General features: G+C 35.2%; 4 protein-coding genes across 8 annotated transcripts; 3 read left to right on the top strand and 1 right to left on the bottom strand.

Annotated features, from left to right (window-relative positions):
- The first annotated feature begins 3,672 nt into the window (after positions 1-3,672).
- Positions 3,673-5,754, top strand: LOC18588640 (alpha/beta-Hydrolases superfamily protein). Its single transcript, XM_018128515.2, has 2 exons — positions 3,673-4,166; positions 5,165-5,754. Exons 1-2 carry the CDS (start codon positions 3,784-3,786, stop codon positions 5,598-5,600), a joined length of 819 nt encoding a protein of 272 aa, XP_017984004.2. The 5' UTR covers positions 3,673-3,783; the 3' UTR covers positions 5,601-5,754.
- A 676-nt stretch (positions 5,755-6,430) lies between these two features.
- On the top strand, positions 6,431-11,484 carry LOC18588641 (3-hydroxyisobutyryl-CoA hydrolase-like protein 3, mitochondrial). 3 transcript variants are annotated; one of them, XM_088809548.1, is made up of 11 exons: positions 6,431-6,796; positions 7,304-7,405; positions 7,576-7,653; positions 7,967-8,019; positions 8,998-9,132; positions 9,246-9,342; positions 9,632-9,761; positions 10,186-10,364; positions 10,508-10,635; positions 10,761-10,862; positions 11,180-11,484. In XM_088809548.1, the coding sequence occupies exons 1-11, from the start codon at positions 6,472-6,474 to the stop codon at positions 11,279-11,281; spliced, it is 1,431 nt and encodes a 476-aa protein (XP_088665674.1). In that variant the 5' UTR covers positions 6,431-6,471; the 3' UTR covers positions 11,282-11,484. The 3 variants fall into 3 exon arrangements, with proteins under 3 accessions (XP_088665674.1, XP_007013254.3, XP_007013253.3); XM_007013192.3 differs by lacking the exon at positions 7,576-7,653 and having other exon boundaries at positions 6,433-6,796; XM_007013191.3 differs by lacking the exon at positions 7,967-8,019 and having other exon boundaries at positions 6,434-6,796; positions 7,576-7,640.
- A 100-nt stretch (positions 11,485-11,584) lies between these two features.
- On the bottom strand, positions 11,585-14,943 carry LOC18588642 (nudix hydrolase 20, chloroplastic-like). 3 transcript variants are annotated; one of them, XM_007013193.3, is made up of 9 exons: positions 14,541-14,943; positions 14,327-14,391; positions 14,022-14,199; positions 13,728-13,808; positions 13,427-13,552; positions 12,550-12,629; positions 12,221-12,336; positions 11,944-12,064; positions 11,585-11,834 (listed from the first exon to the last, which is right to left on the bottom strand). In XM_007013193.3, exons 1-9 carry the CDS (start codon positions 14,844-14,846, stop codon positions 11,765-11,767), a joined length of 1,143 nt encoding a protein of 380 aa, XP_007013255.3. In that variant the 5' UTR covers positions 14,847-14,943; the 3' UTR covers positions 11,585-11,764. The 3 variants fall into 3 exon arrangements, with proteins under 3 accessions (XP_007013255.3, XP_007013256.3, XP_017982982.2); XM_007013194.3 differs by lacking the exon at positions 11,585-11,834 and having other exon boundaries at positions 11,938-12,064; positions 12,154-12,336; XM_018127493.2 differs by lacking the exon at positions 11,585-11,834 and having other exon boundaries at positions 11,977-12,115.
- Positions 14,944-15,031: 88 nt separating this feature from the next.
- On the top strand, positions 15,032-21,559 carry LOC18588643 (2-oxoglutarate (2OG) and Fe(II)-dependent oxygenase superfamily protein). Its single transcript, XM_007013195.3, has 15 exons — positions 15,032-15,369; positions 15,636-15,713; positions 15,849-15,898; positions 15,989-16,042; positions 16,248-16,300; positions 17,020-17,092; positions 17,568-17,629; positions 17,818-17,886; positions 18,234-18,339; positions 18,454-18,524; positions 19,207-19,307; positions 20,458-20,553; positions 20,665-20,732; positions 20,966-21,011; positions 21,280-21,559. The coding sequence occupies exons 1-15, from the start codon at positions 15,166-15,168 to the stop codon at positions 21,355-21,357; spliced, it is 1,209 nt and encodes a 402-aa protein (XP_007013257.3). The 5' UTR covers positions 15,032-15,165; the 3' UTR covers positions 21,358-21,559.
- Positions 21,560-22,015: the final 456 nt, after the last annotated feature.

Below are 22,015 nucleotides of genomic sequence, written 5' to 3' on the forward strand. Positions count from 1 at the left end.
CAATAGTGATATACATAAGTTGATTATATAATTAAAACCTCTCTAAACCTCAATTAATCTATCCTTTCACAACAAGATTTAAAGCCTCCAAGATGTCGATCTTTTCATGCGCTATATTAAATTTGATTTAAGATTACATATTTTTAAAATGTATTATTAAAAATATTTTTTATAAATTTGACTGTACTGTAAAAACTTATAACAGTATTACGAATAAAATGTAATTATAAGGATTATATATATTAATAAAAATATTACATATATATTAACCAAAGAAATGTAATTAAAATCAAAATGTGTTACAATGATAAACGCCTTTTCATTGTTCCCATAAGTTGTCTTGTCCCTGTGCTGCTAACTGCCAGAAATGTTGGCAGAAGCTAGCCGTACGTGATGGGGCCTCCATTTCGTATGAATCCTTTCACACAAGGAAATTTTTTTTAAGCATGGTGGTTTCATACAAATGAACTCTTGATGAAGTTAATCGCACATCCGAAAACTGCCCATCCAACAGCGCAGCCACTACAACTACTGCTACCTTTTTGGCTTGTCATCATTGCATCACCGTGAGGTAGCCATTATTATTATTGCTTATCATGCTTCAATAAAGTTTTTGAGAGAGTCTTGAAGTTTAATTACTACTATATACTAACATAGGATTTTTTGGTGGGTGTGCAAGGAAACTACTCCGAAAGACTTTATGCTATCTGTCCATTTTGAATTAGAATTAACATGTAATTATGGCAATGGTCAAAGTTTTAATAAAAAGCCAAACTTAGTACATATTAAATTTAGTAGTAGGCCCATATATATATATATATATATGTATTTATATTCAATTAATAAATTGAATTTAAAGATATTTTTCTTTCAAAATTATACTTGATTAAAAAAATTCTCAAGTTGGTTTGATGAGATAAATGTATGAGTGTGTATATATATATATAATATTTAATTTGACAAATACCTTGGAGGATATTGCGATCTCTTTCGGGTGGAACCCTAGAAATTGGTTATTGCCTCAATTGTAGATCAGGACGCTAGAATTTGCTTTATCTCAAAGCCACTAATTCCATTGCCATCCACATAATTTAGTTGGCTTGTCATTTTTCATTCTCAATCTCTCATATCTTGCACATAAATTCAGGGGCTTTTAATGACCCTAATACCTAGAACAAAGACAGATGAGAGTGTCCATTATTTTCTGGTTTCTGGACCATATTAAATCATTAAACTAAGGGCAAGGCAAACATTTTTCGGATTTTCATTTGTATTTTTTGGGCATCAAATTCTGCGGGACGTTAGATTATAACCTTATGATAGAATAAACATCACTTTATTAATTATTAAAAAGTTGTTTGTAATAATGACAAAATTAGAATCCTATTTATATGATTAAAATTTAATTAAAATAAAAAAAAGTAACATAGCTAGTTCTCTCATAAATTTTGTACTCTATAATGTATATCTATTAATAGATAGCAAAAGAAATTGATGTGTAAATCCTAATGGTTACCTTTTCTACAAGATCTATATAATTTTAACGTGTGTTTTTTACAAGTGGAAAAGAGAATATTAAATTCAATCAAGGCAAGTGTTTGAAGTGTTGGCACCTTTGAATGAAATGGGAGTCGGTGGCAACTTTGCAAGTAAAATAAAGGGATTGGACAATTGAAGGGAATAGTGGGGTAAAGTTAAGGTACAATTTTCTTGCCATGACGTTGGAATAGGAGAACGTGGTGGGGCAGACCAACTTTAATGGCAGAAAAAGGTGGGCGTTGGACTTATCTCTCAACTCCCGATATCCAAACAATAAAACACTACAAGACAAACAGGTCCTTTTGTGTCTGACACTCATCTCTCCTCCACCTGTCCTGTGCCACTCGGCCATTTCTTTGTGGTTCTGCTTTCCCTCCCTCCTGGTCCCACCAGGGCGGCTCACCCCAGGCTCTCCCCCTCCTTCTTTGTTTTCTTGTCACCCTCCCCTTTCTTCAATGTAACTCTTGATAAAGAAAAGCCCCAAGCCCCTTTTTACTCTAATTTGTTTTTAGTTGAGAAAATTCTAAAGCTAATAACAATATTGTCAATGATTCTCTCTTTTTTCTTTGGATGATACATACACTTGAACGAATTAAAAAAAATAAGAGATTCTATATATGGATATATATTTTAAATTCTTAACTTTAACAGAAATAGATATTGATTATGTAAGTTTATAAATTATAATGGTTGATCTTCTTTTAATAATATAAAAAGAAAACTTGGATGATAACAACTAAAACTATATCTAGAATAAGGATGGTACTTTTGTATCTAATTAACTTTCTTCTAATGTTAATGTGTATTTTAATGCTTCATAGGAGTACTATGTGTGTCGGTTTATTTATGTAGACAGTACAATATTATCACATTCATGCATTTTAATTTAAAACATTCTTAGAACCTGTTTGGTTTGATTTTTTTCTAACTTAAAAGTTATTATAAAATTGAAATGAAAAAAATAGCTTTTGGAATTAAGTTGAAATTATATTAGTAAATTTTTTTTTATAAGTTATAATTTTGGTTAAAATTATCATAAAAGGGTATTTTTTTATAGAGTAATATTATAATTATTTGTACTAGATGAAGATATTTTTAAAACAAAAATAAAAATTTCTTATATTTAAAAAAAAGGAGAAGAAAAAGCTCCTTATAAGAGCTTTTACAAAAACTCTTTTTTTTTTAAAAAAAAAAATTATTTTTATTTTTAAAAAATTTTTTAAGAGTTTTTCAAAATTTATGTTTGACTTTATTTTTATTTTTAAGAAGTTAATAAGTTAAAAAAAAATTAGACTAAACAAACACTTCGACTATGAATGGTTTTTTTTTATGAGCGAAGCAGCATGAAACATTTAAGGTAGTGTTAAACGCTCCTCATGGAGGAATGAGGATAGCCTCTCCGTGGGCCTGTTTTTAGCAGCAATATTATCCCAGAAGTCAAAATGAGCAAATGATCCCAGCTACTCTGATCAATTTGATATCAAATTTTCCATAAAACATATTCATGCAGCAGTCAGCAATTGCTGAAATTCGAAGCTGACCTGGTGCCGAGATTGACTCCTCTTAATTTAATCACATGGTTAATTGTTCATTTTGCTGGACATTACCAACAAATTAATGCTAATTATCATGCACATACACATACATATATATATGTACATGCATGTAATCATGCATATATATATATTGTGGTTTATAGTTGAACAGGCTCTTCTGTGACCCACTGACAAGGGTAGCTGTAAACTTCTTTGCATGTGAACTTTCTGCCTTCGAACACATATGTAAATCTTGTTTATTACCCAAAAGAAAAGCTTTTTGTAAATGGGGGGAGTTGTAAATTAGCTTTTTGTTAATGGTCTCAATCCGGCTAAAATTTTCATTTCATTAATATTTTCCATACCTAATTAATGCCTCTAGATTTAAATGGTTCTAACTTTAAAGGTCTCCAAAAGGTTGAAACCACCCAAAAAAACCATTCATTTAATCATCTAGGTGGGGTTTTTGATGATGGATTAAGACTTCCACTGCGCCTCTGAGCCAAAACAAATTTGTTGTTATTGCCCAAAGGTTAACATCTCTTTCTCTTCTTTTATTTACTGAGTTAAACCAATCCTCTTTCCTATATAACAGAGCCCAGACCAACAGCAGACACCACCAAATTCAGCTTCAGGTCTCTCTCCCCTCTGTCTCTCTCCCAACACCCTCTGTCAGTCTATATATCCTGCTGCTTAATTTCTGCCAAACATGGTGATGCTAGAAAAGAGTCTTCAAGCATCCATGAATGCAAGAATAATTGGCTCTGGCGGTGAGACCATGGTTCTTGCACATGGGTTTGGACTAGACCAATCTGTCTGGGACAAAATCCTTCCTTACTTGACACAGCATTACCAGGTTGTCGTTTTTGACTGGCTCTTTTCAGGAGCTGTAAAAGATCCCAACCTCTTTGATCCTTTGAAATACTCTTCCTATGATGCCTTTGCTAATGACTTAATAGCTCTTATGGATGAGCTTGACTTGAAATCCTCAGTCTTTGCTGGCCACTCCATGTCTGGTATGATAGGATGCATTGCTTCCATTAAAAGACCTGAACTTTTTAACAGGCTCATACTCGTTGGAGCTTCTCCTAGGTATATTTCTTCCTTTTTTTTTTTTCCGAAGAAAAAAAAAGGGTTTTAGAAAAATTACTTCTCTTTCTGGCTTCTACTCTATCTTTTACTTAGCGTTCCTGCTGCTGATCCGGTTAATTGCTTGCATATACAGTTTGAAGCATGTATCATAATCAGGCTCTTCTTTTAAGCAAAAAAGACATATGATTCAATGCTTTGCCACATCTAGTAATAAATATTCTTCTATTTCTGTTTCTTTTTTCCTCTTTCGGTTATTCCATTTCTTCCTTTTCATCCGTTTTATATTTTTAATCATCTTTTCTCTTTCTTCCTCAACATGCAAGCAACACAAGATTTTAGTTACCAGCCGAACAGCTTTAATTTTTTTACTGTATAAAATCAATGATAAAGCTGTGATTAGACGTCTAAAATTTCTGTCTTCAAGAAACTGTGAAGCAAAACATGTGGACAGGAGGATCTGGGTCGGTTATGATAGATTTAAAGGACTTTGTTCTTTGTTGTACTTTTGTGCTTCAAAAATTTGTGTGGTGGATTGCAACTCTGAAAATGTTATGAACATATCAGTGTCTCTATTTGTGTCCTCAATAATACTATGAGTACTACTCACCAGACAAGCATGAGGACATGCAAAAGGCTTTGGATTCGATTAGCTAACATATCAAAACTTGTCTTTCTTTTTAGTTTCTTTTGATTTGACGTTTTCATATAGCAAGCCAAAACAAACTTGGATATACATATATATATATATGTATGAGCTTTCATCTGTGATAAGTTAGTTACTTCATAATCAAATATTATATGCCGTTGAGTGTTGATGCCGGCCAGAGATCTGAAAAATTGGTCCACTTGTTAGCTAAAATATATATTTAAGTTATACTCTAATACTACATGTGATGGGTTAATTGATAACTGGTGAAGAGTATATTCATTTGCCAATTAAACTGTATGATATTCTCAATATTTATGTAGTTCATGTTTCTTATGCTACTAAATAACAGGTACATTAATATAGATGAGTATGAAGGTGGATTTGAGGCTGCAGCTATTGACAACCTCCTCTCAGACGTAGAATGCAACTATCAGAATTGGACTTCGAGTTTTCCTACTCTTGTTGTGGACAACAACGATCCCCTCTCGGTTGAAAAAATTTCCAAATGCTTGAAGAGCATGAAACATGAATTTGCACTCCCCTTAGCGAAAACAGTGTTTCGATCCGACGAGAGGGATATTCTCGACAAGGTTACCACCCCATGCACCATCATTCAGACCACCAGTGACTTTGTTGTGCCAGACTCAGTTGCCTACTACATGCAGAAGAAGATCAAAGGGAAATCAACTGTGGAGTTTGTCAAGGCTGATGGCCATTTCCCACAGTTGACTGCACATCTTGAGTTCCTTGATGTGCTAGGTAGAGTTTTAGGCTTTGAGATTTGATCATAAAGAAGATAAGGTCAGAAATAATTGCCCATTGCCCCCATTGGGATATAGCGTTGTGTATTTAGGACTTCATGGGATGGAGGGGAGATGGTGGTTGGCCTGTAAAATCTAGTCTTCTATCAGTAACGTTAGTTTTGCTTCTTGTTTTCTAGTTTTGGTGCCTTTGGATTGAATCTTGTTGATCAGCATTCTACTTAGGAAGCAATTGTGATTGTCTTGATATGGTTGAACATACTTTGTGGTTGTAGCTTTGTTTATATCCTAAAGGTAAGAAGATGGGTCCAAAATTTCGAATAAAAATAAAAAAAGCATAGACAAATGCAAAGAAGTTATTAGATTGAAACAAAATCATAAACCCTAATTTTCTTTTATGAGATTACAACTAAATAATTATTAAAATATAAAAAATCAATTAAGAGATTAAAGGATAAAATCCAAACCATAAGTTGATAGAAAACCATTCATGAAGGACCTTTTCTCAATTATTGAAACAAAATATTATCAACAATGGTGAGCCCTAATTTAAGCCAATCCTTTTTTAACCTAACCGAAAAGAAAAGAAAAGAAATGGTTCAACCTGGAACTTTAAACTCATACATCAAGCGGATTCGGAGAGGTGGGATTTCAATATGAACCAGAACCGACCCGGCCCCGATTCCAACCCAAATTGTCTATGCAGTCCCAAAGAAAACGCTGAGGGAATAGGTGTTCAATCAAAAAACATAATCATGGCCCAATTGGCCCAATGTTTTCGGAACTGTACCAGGAAGTCTTGGAGGCGAACCGGACGGGGAAATGATCCCCGAGATCATCTGGCTTTTACTTGAAACAGTCACAGTCATCAAAGCGAAATTAAACTAGGGAAAGCATGAAATGCTTTTCAGTGGTCTCAGTTTGTAAACTCGCGACCAAATCTTCTTCAACATTTCCACTATTCTTGTTCCCAAACAACCCCGCAACATCGGCTGCTACCGCCACTGCTCGCTTTCCAAGTCGCGCTCCTCGTTCCCTCCGGTTCCCTATTTACAGTGACACCTCGAGATCGTCGCTCGGAAACGTTTCGCTCTTTAGTCGTGACAGAAACTTCTCCACCATGGCTGGCGCTGAAGAGTTGGTTAAGGGAAATGTTTATCCGAACGGCGTTGCGGTCATCACTCTCGATCGTCCCAAAGCCCTCAACGCCATGAATTTAGGTCCCTTTCGTTATTTCTCTTTTATTTCCGTTTAAATTTTTCCTTTTTTACTAAATACTATTTAAACTTACTTCGTTCTTGTGTGAGTTAAAAAATTAACTTTGATTTTAGTGAAAGCGAATTCGAATTGGAAGATCTGTTCTAGCTCGATTTTTAATTACCAATATTCCCCTTGATAATGTAAAGATAAAGTTTTAAAGCTGTCAAAAGAGTGAGAGTTAAAGAAGGAAAGTAAGACATTGTTCAATAATTGCTAATATTTGATATTGGAAGATAAGCTAGCTTGGAGATGAGTATATTTGAAGAAGTTTGTAATGCTCCTGTGACATATCATAGTAAAAGAAGAATCTTTTTTGTATCCACATAAATTAGCACTTGTTAAGAATTAGTGGACAAATATGCTAGTGTAATTTTATAGTCTTGTGGCATTTTCTTGGGATTTGGTATGAATCAAGAGTTCACAGATGAGTTCTGTCAATGAGATGTGTGTATATTCTGATAATGCAGATATGGATATCAAGTACAAGCAAATTCTTGAAGAATGGGAATCGGATCCGAAGGTCAAATGTGTTCTGATTGAGGGCAGCTCACCTCGTGCCTTTTGTGCAGGTACTTGAAGAAAAATTAAGGCTCTTCTTTGGCAGGGCAAAGATACACCTAAAATAGAATTTCTAGATGCCCTTTGTAATGAAGACTGCATATTGTTACCCTTGTAGGCAATTTTTCATGTTGCTAGTGTTAGGGGAGTTTTTGGGGCTAACCATTTATGGGTAATGCAGGAATGGATATTAAAGGTGTTGTTGGTGAAATCCAAAAGGACAGAAACACACCTCTTGTGCCAAAGGTTTCCTTTTCCTTCCATCTGTAACTGCATGCCTTGTGCCACAAACATTTCCTGCTAGCTTGCTTTACTTAATTATTATTGTTACTTGCTATATAGACTGTTGAAAGCTATAACTTGTTTTCATTATTCCTTACTTAGTTATTCCTCTTCCTCTTTTCCTTATTTTTTTGGTGGGTGTTGGGGGGGTTGAAGGCTGATATCCTTTTACTTCTATTTCTTCTGGTTCTTTTTTTTTTTGTTTTTTGGATTCAATGTGGTGTTCTTTCCTTAAGTTAAAGCACCCAATGTTTCTCTAATTAATAACTTAGATCTTAGCTTATATGCAGGTGGTGATGTGAAGCAGATTACATACAAAAACACACTCTCGGATATGATTGAGGTTAAATTATATACCATTATAATTATAAACATTTTCAATTTGTTAAAATCAAGTCAACAAAGATGTCTACCATGTTTCTCCAATTTTTAAATATTATTATTGCCATGGCTATGATACATTCAACCTTCCATAAACCATTTATGATTGCTTATAAAGAAAAGAAAATGGTACCATTTTTACTTCATGCTTCTCCTCAATTTGAAAGCCCACCACCCTCTTTTTCTTTTCATATCTCCTACAATGAGTTGTATGCAAATCTGAAATCTCAACCATCCACAATTATGGGGTCTATGTGGGCTCCACATAATGGGCCCTAACAGTGGGGATGGTTGGGGATTGGGATTAATAATTATAGAACTGTTGTGAAAATAATTGTAGGTGATATGAATCTTTTTTATTTTTGATTAAAAGAAAGGTAAGGAAAGGAAATTTTGGATGCTTACATGTAATTACAACTTGCATAATTCATCTCATAATGTTGCCTCTATGGTTGCTTTGCTTGGTTTCCAGATGAAATTTGCTTTTTCTCATGTGAATAGGAGCATATTTAAAACCTGACTGTTCTGCTGCGGGTGCTTTGTACTTTCAAGATATGTTTGAAGTGTTTTGTTTTGTAAATGTGTCAAAATTAAAGCTGAGCTATTGTTACATTTGCAAGATGTAGCTGATGACGTGATAGAATGTAAGCATGGTACCTCTGCACATTGATTGTTTTGCCTTGGGGATGACTAGCATGTAGTATTTTGCACCATTCATCTGCATGTTTGATGATCGATTCTCAATTTTGTACTTTATAGTTTGAGTGAGTTTCCCATATGTGCATGACATGTTGGATTAGATGTCATTTCTTATCGGGAAGTGTTCTGTTTATGCTATGATGTTTGTCATTAGTGCTCCATCATTTGGTGCCTTACATTTACCTAACATCTGAAGTTAATAGTCTTGTCATGTAGCCTTATTCTGCTGCATCTTTTCCAGGTCTTCACTGCAGAGTATTCTCTAATATGCAAAATTTCAGAGTACAAGAAGCCTTATATATCATTCATGGATGGCATAACAATGGGCTTTGGAATTGGCCTATCTGGCCATGGTCGCTACAGAGTGGTAACTGAGGTACAGATCAATCTCCTTCCTGTGCAGATAAGTATATTGTTTTGCATTTTAAATTGTTATAGCTTTACAAATTTCTTTCTCTTATGTTTTGTTCTTGCATAAATCTGGGTCAGAGGACTGTTCTTGCTATGCCGGAAAATGGAATTGGCCTGTTTCCGGATGTTGGATTTTCATATATAGCAGCACAAACTCCAGGAGAGGGTTCTGTTGGTATGGTTCTTTTACTCTAAAACTAAGCTCTAGGAGTTGCAAAAATGGTTTAAAAGGCTTTGTTTAATAGGATGCTATAAATTAAACGAGAAGCACTGTGGTAGAAGTGGGAGGGTAGGAGGGTTATTTTAATCCTGTATAAAATTTCTTGGAGATGCTGAATTCCTAAAGCTAAACTCATTGGATTATACACAGGCATGCACAAAGACCAGTTTAGTTCTCTTGCTCTTTTCAGCCCACTCTGAGTTGCTTCCCTGCACTCATCATTGACAGTTTCGGTGTTTTGCAGGTGCTTATCTTGGAATGACTGGGAAAAGGATATCAACACCTTCAGATGCGCTATTTGTGGGTCTTGGAACACACTATGTGCCATCTGGGAATTTAGGTTCACTGAAGGAGGCCCTTCTAGCCAGTACCTTGTATATCTCTGATCATCTTTCTAGTTTGATGATTTTCTCTTTGAGTGCGGGAGTGAAGTATTTACTTGACATTCTAAATCAAATCAGCTTGCCAAAAAACCATGCCTTCAGGAATTTTAGTTTTTAGGACCAATATTGTTTGATCTTCAACTCCTCAATTGACTTGGTTTTTATTGTATTTCATCTTGCTGTTTGCAATGCAATTTCCTCTCCTTTTCTGAACAAAAGGGTTTTGAATTTGTTGTGTGCTCTTTTCCAAATTGGAGATGCAGTAGTTCTATTAGCAACAAAAATTCATGGTTTCCTGCCGATAAAATTGAAACTGATGTCTTTGGCAAATTGGAGATGCAATAGTTATTGCAAAATAAATATTCATGGTTTCTTTTCAGCAAAATTGTAAATGATATGTTTACTGTCCACACAGTTTGGAGGATCCACACAAGGTTGTTACACCGCTGTTGGCAAAATACAGCAGTAACCCTGAGTCTGAAGCTCAGTTGAAGTTGCTTTTGCCTCAGATAACATCATGCTTCCGTTCAGATAAGTCAGTAAAGGAGATAATTGCAGAGCTTAAAAAACATCAGCAGAGTACAGAAGCTTCAGGTAAGCTTAATTAAAACTGGTTAATCCAATCATTTTGAATTGCATATGCATCATTCTTGTGCTCCTGGAAAACCTTTTCTTGTGGATGTTGGTGGATGACACTGAAGCCAACTTATATATATTTATATCGTTTATTTCTGCAGTGGTAGAGTGGGCAAATGAGGCTTTGCAGGGTCTTGGAAAGGCTGCACCCTTTTCTCTCTGCTTGACACAAAAGTATTTTTCTAGAGTTGCATCTGGATATGGTAAACATGGCAATGAATGCACAACGGTGAGTTTGGAGATATGTCAGTTCAACTGTCTTCCTTTTTTTTCCACCTGATGCCTCTCTCTCTCATTTCATTTAGCAATACTTTTCAGTAACATCTGTATTTGTGTTGCATTGATTATTTCCAGCTAAAAGGTGTTATGAAAACTGAATATCGCATTGCCTTACGATCATCTCTGCGAAATGATTTTGCTGAAGGTGTCCGGGCAGTCTTGGTTGACAAGGATCAGGTTGGCTCTTCATGCTCTGCTCCTTACTAGGATTATATTTTAATATTTCTAAAAAATATATTACGAGCTGTAACTTCTATCTTTCATCATTCCTTTCTTTAAAATCTTGATTATATTCAAATATGTTGAATTCTTCTTTTATACTGATGATTCAAATTTATTTCTTTAGCTTGTATTTTTCCTGCACACACTTGTAATGTCTTTGCTTGTCTGTTATTCTTCTTTGCGTTTGGGACTCAGAAGCTCATGTTGTATTTTCATTAATAGTGGCACCCATTTGTGTTTGTTCATGGTCGTGATTCACTATATCTTTGCAGAATCCAAAGTGGAATCCTCCAAGCTTGGATGAAGTTAATGAAAAGGAAGTGGAAGCAGTTTTTGAGCCATTAAATCCAGGAATTGAGGAGTTGAAAGTGTAAGGTTCACACTTCACATATCAAGTCGTCTCTCCTTGTTTGGTTTGGAAGATGAATGGATTCTAATAATGGAAATACAAAAGTTGGAGCCGAAAAACGTGCGTCAGTTTTTGGCATGAACTCATGTTGCTTATTGATACTGTTATATACTTGATCACACTTATGGCTTTAATAATATTGTGATCCTAAAGCACATTGATGTCAAATCCATATTTTTTCTATCTTCAATCAATTTAAGACAGTATGAATATATTGTGCACGTTTTGTTTGGGAGGGGAGAAAAGGAAAAGAAAAATGACACTAAAATTATCCTGGGAAGACAGTATACGTATCGTTTAAGCACGATTGTTATCTTACACATTGACGATGAAGTTCTACAGAATCCATTACCCAGTTTATTCACTTATCCAACATGAGTGAAGCTTTCTTTTGTAAGAGAAACGTGAGATGGCTTTGGCTTTTGATGTCTTTCACAAGAAAGTACAATTAGGAGCAATCTCCACTCTTCAAACTTTGTAGAAGATCCAAATATCCAAAATTTTCAGGACTTACGAACCTGCAATGATTAGGGACAAAAATCAATGTCCTAAAGAGTTTGAAACAAACAGGAAGCTCAACACATTGCTCTTTGAAAAATTGTAAAGGAAGGAAGGACAAAATAATACCCATGTCGAACCAGGAAATCGATTATGACAATGGAGCAATTTGACTTAAAAAAATGTGTCCTTTTTATGACATTAGCAACATGTGCCACAGGGATCAACTTGAAGCCTTCTACCTCTCCATCTGCCACATGTTTAACACGTCATGAAACATTTGATTGATATGATTCTCTACCTAAAAGCATCATAGATAATAAGTTCTCCAAGTATTACCAATTTGATAAAATTTGAACTCTTGTCCTATTTTCAACAGAAAGTAGTGATGCTTCCATGTACTTGCCTTGATTATTTGGTACAAAACCTTCAGGGAGTTTTAGATCATAACAGAATAGGACATCTCGCTTGAATCTGTGCCCATCAATATCTGAATATGAAACAGCACCAACTGGTATAGCTCTGTAAGAGGAAAACAAACAGTTTAAGTACCCTTCCATAATGCAAACTGTAAAATCAAGCAAGGAAAGAGAGTGAGAGAACAGATATGGCAATCAAAATGAACTGCATCAAGCCATCAGCAATGTCCATAACAACGTTTGGCTTCCAATCCAATACAAGGCATGCAAGATATAACAAACTTGAACAAAGAGTCAAATGGCTGGAATTGTTTACCTACTGGATAGGGATATTGGTATTCCAGCTTCCTCTTCACATTCCTTCATAAGATTCTCTCCACAGGCAATTCCATGAGGCTATGATTCATGGAAATTTGACTAAATGAGGGTAAGAGGAAGAGCAGAAAGTGTTGTAAATGAAAATGGCCTTTAAATTTATTCTGAAGTCAATAGATGCAAGAAGCAAATGGAACTTCAAATATTTAAGGGAAAAGGAAAAGAACTTCCCACTTTTTCACCATGATTTTCATAATAAGCTTTTTCTAGGTACTAGGTTTGTCTTTTGCTTCAGCTTTTCACCACCAAAGAAAATAACAAGTTGTCCTAATTGTATTATGAAATCAGAAAACAAATGACATAAATGAATCTTTCCCAGTTTCCTAATCCAACCAATATCATTATCATACATGCACTCTCTATACAGACATTATGAAAAATAATAGCCCAACTTACATTTTCACAGAACTAAGCAATTCAAACCCCTTACTTGCTAGAAGATATATATTGCAAAATCACATCCAAGGAAACAAACTTCACTCTCTTGACATGATTTCTAAATACCTTATTTGCAGTAACTTTTCCTAATAATTGAAAACTCATAGAACCATCTATTGACTTTCATCAGGCAAAACATACAGAAAGAAATACTCTCCACTTATTTCACGAATATAATTTTTTAAAATGGAGACCCCTAACAGAGTCAACATGTAAGTGAAGTTCATGGATATAAGCAGAAAGGAAGAAGTAATGCTAAAAATGAAAGTTTCTGCATTATGCATTTAGTTCCTTTTGTCACACAGAAAGAGACTACAGGAGTTCCTCGTGGATGTTAACTCTTCAAGTATAACAAAGTAAAATAGTAGGTTTTTACAAACCAGTCCTCCAGCAACTAGATGATCAAGCATTCCAGGAAAAGTAGGCTTCACTGGACTTCTTTTTCCTATCCATAGAAACTTTTGCCCGTCTTTTTCAACATAGCCATTCATGTGAACGCCATAAGCCTATGATTGGAAAAGTCATTTTGAAAAGAAAAGATTTACGTTATCAGAAATATAAACATTTCAGCTTCTAATCTTGTGTAAAGTCCAAACCATAGCGATAACATCCCAATAAGCAAATTCTTTGGGGAAAAGTATAAAAGCAATCATGTGCCACAGCCCACATGCATAAACACACCTTGATTCCAAAATAAGGAGCAGCAGCACGTTCAACGGAGAAAAAGACCGGTGCACCAAACGATGATGTCACGGGGTACAGCTGTTAGACATCAATAATAACAGTCATCCTATTGAAGAAATTCCTTAGTTCACAATAACTCCAAGGAGCTTCAATCAATTCAATCGGAAATAGCCATTGGGAGCTTCTAAACAAAAGGGGAATTTATTCCGACATGTGAAAACACACATAAAAAGAAGGATAACATTGTAAGGAACCAATTTCTTGTTTCTTACAGTCAATTTTAAGCAGTACCTCATTCCTTATACCTGGAATCAATTCTTTTTCAGCCAAGCATTTGATCACTTCTCCCACAGCTCTACTTCTATCCTCCGCTGATTTTAACATTCGGTGCAACGTTACATGACCTCCATCACAATTATCTTTAGATAATATAAACACATTCTGAAAATTCCTTAAATTCTCAGCAAACCTGCACGTAATTAAACGAATATCCTAATTAGCCTAACACATTTTTAGTTCACATTTACATATATTTAAAATTGCCTAAACATGATTAAGATAGTGTTCAATGTAATATAAAATAATGAAAACCTTACCTCCCATGTATGTAACCAACAATTTGGTCTTCGATAACAAAGGGAAGGAACTCGGATTGCATTTCCTGTAATTACAGAGAACTAATAACCATAACAAATTGTTCTGTTTGGTTGCTGAGAAAAGTTTTAAACATAAAAAAAAATTGGAAGTTAAATTTAAAAATAAAAAAGATTATATGTAAGAGGCGAAATGGAGACGAGGAGAGATGCTTACGGAGCCACGATTGCATGCTTTGATTTTGTCGAAGAAGCCTCGGAGACCGGAAGAATCGTGTGGGTTATACTCGGGTTGAGAGACTCGAACGACGTCGTCCCAAGAGAAAGTGGTGGGGGTAGAAGTGCCAGCAGCTGTAGATGAAGCTGATAGAGAACGGAAATTGGAGAATTTGATTGGATGGAAAGGAGAGTTACGAAACGGAAATGCCGTTATTGAACTGTTGGGCAAAGCGTATTTGACTTTACAGAGAGATGAGATTGAATGTCGGATTTTGTGAGAGTGGTGGTAAGGATTGCAGGCCATCGAGAGCGAAGCGAAAAAAAAGGGGAGAAAGCTCCGCTTGTTGGGAAAATGGAAAATGCTGTCGACGACGTCGCTTTTGTTTTGATAACTTTTGGTTTTTTATTGTTTCTTTTTTTCCGAATCGAGCCCCTTAGCTATTTATTCAAAAAAAAGACGTACGGTCTTAGAGTGCGGAATAGTCCTCTGTCCATGCAAAGCGACGCTCTCAAAAGAAATCTTTTCTTTTCTTTGAGAGGAAACGTAACGTGCTATTTTGTTCCCTTCCGCCAATCAAATTTTCGTATGCTTTAGCATCCTGATTGGCTGATTCACACTTCAAATGCGTTCCCTTCTCTTTAAACCGCTTATTCACGACTCTTTCCATATTCGTTCCCAATTCCTAAACGTTCCCGCGGGTTCTCCGTCGAGTCCCAACCAGAGATTTTGCCATCCGATTACGTGTCGAAGCATGTCTTGCTCCTCCTCCTCCCAAACCTCTTTCCCAACTCTCCGGACCGTTACCATATCTTATTCTGAACTCACGGTGAGTTCCTTATCAGTAATCAGCTTTTGCTACGACTACGCGGGACTCTGGTGGGTTGACTCGTTTGAATGGGATTTCGAACAGAGTTGACCGTGATCATGTGGTCTAAATCGTTAGTTTCATTTTATTTTCCTGCAGTTTCTTGGCAACCAAACAGAGTTGGTGACGTGTTATTTTAAACTAGATTGTTGGATTGTGCGTATACGTATCTGCATGTTTCAGATATTTTTTATACTCTTGTTTCATTATTGAAATGATTGAAACAGGACAAGGATGCTGACCTGTCAATGAAAATTGAGGAAGGATTTGGACCGAATGGACTGGGAATTCTATCAATTACAGATGTAGGATACTGAAACCTTTATATTTCTTTCGCAGAAAGGTTTTTGTTTAGGGCTTGACTGATTTTCATAGGCAATCAATTTCTTCAACATGTTTTGATTTTCCTTTTAAGTTTGACTTTCTAATCATTATTACAGGTTCCAGGATTTACTACATTGCGTCGAAATCTTCTAGACCTTGCTCCTAGGTATAATATGAGCTGCCAAACAAACTTTTCTTAGGACTCATTATCAACGAAAATTGAAAAATATTGTGTAATTTCCTTCTCTTTTAACAGATTAGCTAGCCTGCCTGAAGAAGTGAAGAAGGAACTTGAGGATCCTCAGAGTAGGTAATATTTGCTGATTTTTTTCTACTAATCAAAATGTTTTTATGTTCGTCTGGGAATTCATTTAGGAGGTTAATGCTACTTCTTTTTTATAATTGTTAAATTTGCATATGAGTAAAATTTTTAAAAGAGAGTATGAAGGCATCATGCTGGAGTACATTGCAGTGTCGCCTCTACACTGTTCCCTTTAACCACTTTTTACCTATAGGTACAGCTTTGGATGGAGTCATGGGAAAGAGCAGATTGAATCTGGGAAACAAGGTAAATGTCTGCATGCTTTGAATCTTACAACTTGACATGATTAAACATGAGTCATTAGCATGTCGTTTATTCTTTTTTCTATGTATTTGTATGTAATCATAGATCAGAAAGAACCAAATTGCTGATACAAGGTAGGCCTAACTAATATTCTAGTTGAACAAAATACTACAAACATGTTGAAAACTGCTTATAAACTTCAATCTTCTGCAAAAGGCCTCTTTGTTTGAGGGAAAGTATGTTTTTCTTCTCTTATTCTTCCTCAATTACCAGCATTTATGGGGAGAATATCTTTTTTTTCTTCACATAATAGTAAAAATAGCATGCTTCTAAGTTACAGGCAGAGAGGAAAGGGTCTTGTTTGGAGAAAGACAGTACAAACTGGACTAAGTGAGGCATTGAGTGAAATTTTGCTGCAGATATTTCCAACTCTAAGTTACATTTAGAGGAGAAAGGCTATATCAATTTGCTTGATGTCAGATCTGAAACAAAAATTAAGAGACTAAAGCAGTCCATACTCGTTGCAGGATTTTAGATCCTGGGTGTTTTTTCTATATGTGAAGTGGTGTGAAACCCCTTGAAAATATCCGCTTCTTCCTATATATTTGATTCTGATATCAGGTTTAGTTTATGCTTGAACTGTGATTTTTTTTCTTCTTGGGTGCTTTAAATTTTTTTTTCCCTTCAACAATTTCAACTTATTTCTCTTTAATGCTATGCAGATCTGCTGAAAGGTTCATTCTATGCAAATCCACTAATTGATGTGCCAACAACTGATGCATACTTGATTGAGAGGTAAAGTGGATAGGAACATTAATGAGTACAATATTTTCATTTTCCCTATGTAGCATTGTCTTAGATTGGCTCAGAGACCGGTTCCTATAGACTATGCCTTACGTGATCAATATGGTAAGTTCCCCTAGAATTCCAGCTTTTAAATTCAGAGAATATGAAAATGGTTAGTTGCATTTCTAGACTTAAATTATACACACCATCTTCACTGACAGAGCATCACAGACTTTTTATAGTTGGGAATAGACCTTTAAAAATCCAGGAGTTACCACATTTCAATATTTTGAATTTGGTATTTTTAGGTTTGACCATTGATGTATGAGCTGGATTGAGCCTAGTCCTGTTGAATAAATTGGCTACAGTAATTTCCGGATTCTATTACATGTCAAATTTATCTTAAACAGAAAACAAAGTCTTTGTGTTTGCCATCTCAAGTTACTTAATGTCCAATTGGTCGCCATGCTCTTTTTTTTTGTAGGTATCCATCATATAGTAGAGCAAATATATGGCCTCAGGCTGCATTGCCAGAACTTGAAGCGGGTATGTCCACAGTTCATTAGTTTGGAAAAGTAATGGAATTTAAGCATGTCTTAATCATTTAGTAAGTTATGAATGGTGCTGGGGAAATAATAGCAAATGTTGTTATTTGTTTTGTTCTTCAAGTTCTATCTTATGTTTAATCTGACATAGGATTTTCTGAATGTTGATTATTGGCCTCTACTCTGTAGCTTTCAAAGCTCTGGGAAAGCTGATCTTTGATGTTGGTTTGATGGTCATATATCACTGTGATCAATATGGTAAGTTCCCCTAGAATTCCAGCTTTTAAATTCAGAGAATATGAAAATGGTTAGTTGCATTTCTAGACTTAAATTATGCATACCATTTTCATGGACAGAGCATCACAGACTTTTTATAGTTGAGAATAGAACTTTAAAAATCAAGGAGTTACCACATTTCAATATTTTGAATTTGGTAATTTTACATTTGACCATTGATGTATGAGCTGGATTGAGCCTAGTCCTGTTGAATAAATTGGCTACTGTAATTTCTTGATTCTATTGCATGTCAAATTTATCTTAAACAGAAAACAAAGTTTTGTGTTTGTCATCTCGAGTTACTCTTTCACTTATGATTACATGAGCAGTATGTAGGGCGATGAAAATGCAAAAGGATGAAGGCCTTAAAGAAGTACTTCTTCACTCTCGCTGTCACAAAGGCCGTTTGCTTTATTACTTTCCAGCACACTTGAGGTTTTTTCCCCCTAGTAGATTTCTAGTTATATATTTTTCTTTAGTTTGAACGGTTAAACCCCCTTCTCTCTCTGGCTTCTAGAAGTTAGTGAGTAAAAATGACATTACTTGCAGTGATCATGGAAAAGATGGTGACTCCACTTCATCTTGGTGTGGATGGCATACAGACTTTGCCTCACTGACAGGTAATGTCTCTTTAGTCTCATCCTATTATTCGTTAGTTGACCTTATTAGCTACCTCATTCTTAAAGTCTAACCTTATATCAGTAAAAAGGATATAATTAAGAGAAACCTTGCTAGTCTATTTATGCCTGTTTAAATCCATTAACCTATCTGGATATTTAAAATGAAAAAACAAAACTTGTTTTGCAATATTTGGATATTTTGGTGGTATTGCCAACAACAGAAGAACTGGGATCATTTTGCTTTGCTTCCAAGGCATGTCAACACAAATCCACTGTTCAAAGTGCAATGAAATGGGTCCATTTCACTTACTGAAAATGTAGATGAGCCTATTTCAGACATTAAGACTAGTTCCATGGTGGCATAAAGTTAGTTCAGTTACACAGACAAATACCTAATTCAAACTTCAAAAAGAAGTGAGACCTTTAATGAGTAAGAACTAAGGATGTTTCTGATGTAAGGCATATCTTTTTTTAAGTTAAAAAGATGATACAAGTATAAGGAGATTAAAGAGAAACTTGTTTGGATTATGAAATAAACTTGTTTAGCATTTTAAGAGAAGTGGTAACTTTTTTGAGGTCAGACACTATTTTTTATCCACTTCTTTTAGTAGGATTGCAAAATATTGGTATCATGGCTGTCAACTATGTCTGTCCCTGATTTCTGCTTCAATTTAATATGTAGGTCTGACTTGTGGCATGTTTAAGAGGGATGGTGTAGAAGTATCTTTCCCTGATAGTGCTGCTGGCCTTTATATAAGAACACGGACAGGTGAAATTGTCAAAGTAAACATTCTTGGTCATAGCACTCTACTTATTAGTAAATTCAAGAGATGATAATGACTATTTATGATGACTTGTTTGTAAAGCATTCTTCATCATAATTCCTTGTCTAGTAGTAGTAGCTTTTCAAAATTTTATACATCATATTATCAAATGTGTCACTCTCCTCAAGTGGGATCATATGGTGGAGTTAAAATATTGTAATTTCCTTCAAGTAGTGGTGAATGGTACTAAATTTAAAAAATGCTGGAAAGAATGAGATTGAAAAGTGCTATCCATACACTCTTTTGGTGCCAGTTCCATTTGCATCCAAGAAGCAAGTAAATGACATATACTATAAATGATTAGCATTGGAGAATGCCACAAAAATGTTAGTTACTGTCAAAATAGAGAACTTTCTATGCTTGTGTATCAAATGAACAAAGTTTGGTCATTGATGGACCACAGAATGGATGGAAAAATGTAAGTATGCTTGAAATTGATGATCTTAACATTCCCCTAACTTTTCTATATTTTGTAAATCTTAACAAATATTCCCAAGTCTGTTGAGTTTGTAACTTGAGAGATCGCTAATAGGCTTGCTTGAGATGGTAGTGGTATTAAAATAGATATCTTTTAGGTCTCTTGAGAATAATTATATGGCAAGATTTAGCCGTATTATTTTTAGAAATTAGAGTGATGGTGGAATCATGAATCATAATTTCTGTGTCGAACCTGTGGTTGAGATTAAACAGGTTTTTTCTTTATAGATTCAATATGTTTTGTTAGCAAGCATAGGAGGAGGACAAATATTATGGGACAAAACTAGAAATTTCCTTATTTATACTGCAGAAGGTAATGTGGCTTTAACCAATTGTTTCAAACAACAACCATAAAATGCATACAACTTACATACGGTGAGATTTATATTGTTTTGACTGTTAATTCAGAGGTAAAAGAGTCAGAATTAGTACTTTTGAAAGCAGATTAGAGAACACCTAATCTAAAGTTGAAACTCCTTCCTGCCCTTTATATTCACAGTGAGTAAAAATGATCAGTGCTGCATTATAAGTGGATTGCAAAGAACTTGTGAAATGATGACCTTGTATTACCTATGATTGCCATACTTTAGAACATATATCAATTCTATTAACTTGGATTTTTAATGCATTAGGCCATTTTTGGAGAAGATGAAATAGCATACCAAATTGGTGAGACTACTGAAATTCTTTCTCAAGGTTATCTTTGTGCAACACCTCACTGTGTTCGGGTATTTTCAACTCTCTCTCTCTCTCTCTCTCTCTCTCGGGGGAAAAACCACTGTTTATTTTCCATTGTTTTGCCCTTCGCTATAATATCCTTTATTCAATGATTGTGTTAGGCACCAAAAGGAAAGGAGGCTTCTGGTGTTGACCGATCAACATTTGCATTATTTATGCAACCTGATTGGTATGTTAATCATCAATACATTTTATATTTGTTTATTGACTTGACTCGTGTGAGATTAGTTTTAATGGTAGAATAATGGAACTATGATGGTGTCCTGCCTTCTTTTACAAACAGTGATATTATTCATGGATCTAAATGGACAAATTTCTCTATCTTCGGCTCAGCAGTTTATGTTTCATATGTTACCAAAATCAGTTTGAAGTTGGTAATCTTGTTTTCTTTTTAAATTGTAGGGATGAAAAGCTCAACTTCCCTGAGCAGGTTCATATTCATAAAGAGGTATGTGATGCAAAAAGTCGAAGTAAAATTCAATTGTCCGTGGACCCCAATCTAGCCAGTAGACCTGCACTCGTGCTATGAAGTAACTTAAAGCTAGAAAGTCAGCTTTAACTTTCTTGATAACTTGCGTGCTACATAGTTATGATTCTAATTATAATATTGAACGTTTTACCAGTGCTCGGGAACCAAAATAGAAAATTACTTTTAATGATGCGTAGGGAGCACATACTTATTTACTTACTGAAGTTTTGCTGTGCATTGGTTTCAGCTGATACCAGCAAAGGGCACTCTCACATTTGGGGAGTATTCTGAGATGCTCCTTGACAAATATTACAAGAAAACATGAAGACCCTGTATACTCTCATCTACCAGCTTTAATTTTTATCGTATCTCCTAATGCTAGGTAGGCTTAATAATAACAATAATCCAGAAAGCTTCATCTTCATTTCATAAGAACGAAACAGCTCAATAGCTCTCTGGTGCCATTCGATGTTGATTGTCATCAACCAATAAAATTAAATAGGTAATGGTTGGTCTTCTTTTTTTTTTTTTTTTTTTGTCTGTTCGGCTCGGACTGGGACACTGTAATTTGGGCCATAGAGCATGATCCCATTGGCCATTGATAGTAATATTTTCTGTTGTTCAAAGAAAAAATGCCAAGCCTTTAAGTCAGATTGAGATATCTTTACGTCGCCGCACTTTCGTGGGCTCTAGTCTCTAGACATGAAATGGAATGCTTGACCCCAAGCAAAAGAGACAAAAACTAAAGAAACAAAAAATCACTGCTTAAACTAGAAAATCCAAGCCTACCCTCTGGAAGATAAGGTGGGTCCCAAATCGGATGTTGTTTTTCCTCTTTGATGGTAACCTGCCTGCCATAACATAAATTCAAATCAAAACAGCAGCAGCAGCCGAAAATATGAAATAAGAAATCCTTGAATCGAGACGGCTTTTGACGAGATGACTGGACTGGATAAGGCTGGTAGCAAATATTGCATAAATGA

This window comes from Theobroma cacao, chromosome 9, assembly GCF_053813885.1.
Source record: "Theobroma cacao isolate CCN51 chromosome 9, ASM5381388v1, whole genome shotgun sequence".
NCBI classification, from domain to species: Eukaryota; Viridiplantae; Streptophyta; class Magnoliopsida; order Malvales; family Malvaceae; genus Theobroma; species Theobroma cacao.

Bases quoted from the DNA above. Each gene is read 5' to 3' on its own strand.
- LOC18588640 (XM_018128515.2), top strand. From the start codon at position 3,784: ATGGTGATGCTAGAAAAGAGTCTTCAAGCATCCATGAATGCAAGAATA. The intron at 4,167-5,164 runs GTATATTTCTTC...ACTAAATAACAG, and splicing joins CTCGTTGGAGCTTCTCCTAG to GTACATTAATATAGATGAGT.
- LOC18588642 (XM_007013193.3), bottom strand. From the start codon at position 14,846: ATGGCCTGCAATCCTTACCACCACTCTCACAAAATCCGACATTCAATC. The intron at 13,809-14,021 runs GTACTGCTTAAA...GATGTCTAACAG, and splicing joins TTCCAGGTATAAGGAATGAG to CTGTACCCCGTGACATCATC. The intron at 12,065-12,220 runs GCAAGTACATGG...AACATGTGGCAG, and splicing joins TTTTGTACCAAATAATCAAG to ATGGAGAGGTAGAAGGCTTC.
- LOC18588641 (XM_088809548.1), top strand. From the start codon at position 6,472: ATGAAATGCTTTTCAGTGGTCTCAGTTTGTAAACTCGCGACCAAATCT. The intron at 8,020-8,997 runs GTTAAATTATAT...CATCTTTTCCAG, and splicing joins CACTCTCGGATATGATTGAG to GTCTTCACTGCAGAGTATTC. The intron at 10,365-10,507 runs GTAAGCTTAATT...TTATTTCTGCAG, and splicing joins GCAGAGTACAGAAGCTTCAG to TGGTAGAGTGGGCAAATGAG.
- LOC18588643 (XM_007013195.3), top strand. From the start codon at position 15,166: ATGCGTTCCCTTCTCTTTAAACCGCTTATTCACGACTCTTTCCATATT. The intron at 16,301-17,019 runs GTAAATGTCTGC...AATGCTATGCAG, and splicing joins GATTGAATCTGGGAAACAAG to ATCTGCTGAAAGGTTCATTC. The intron at 17,887-18,233 runs GTAAGTTCCCCT...TTACATGAGCAG, and splicing joins ATATCACTGTGATCAATATG to TATGTAGGGCGATGAAAATG.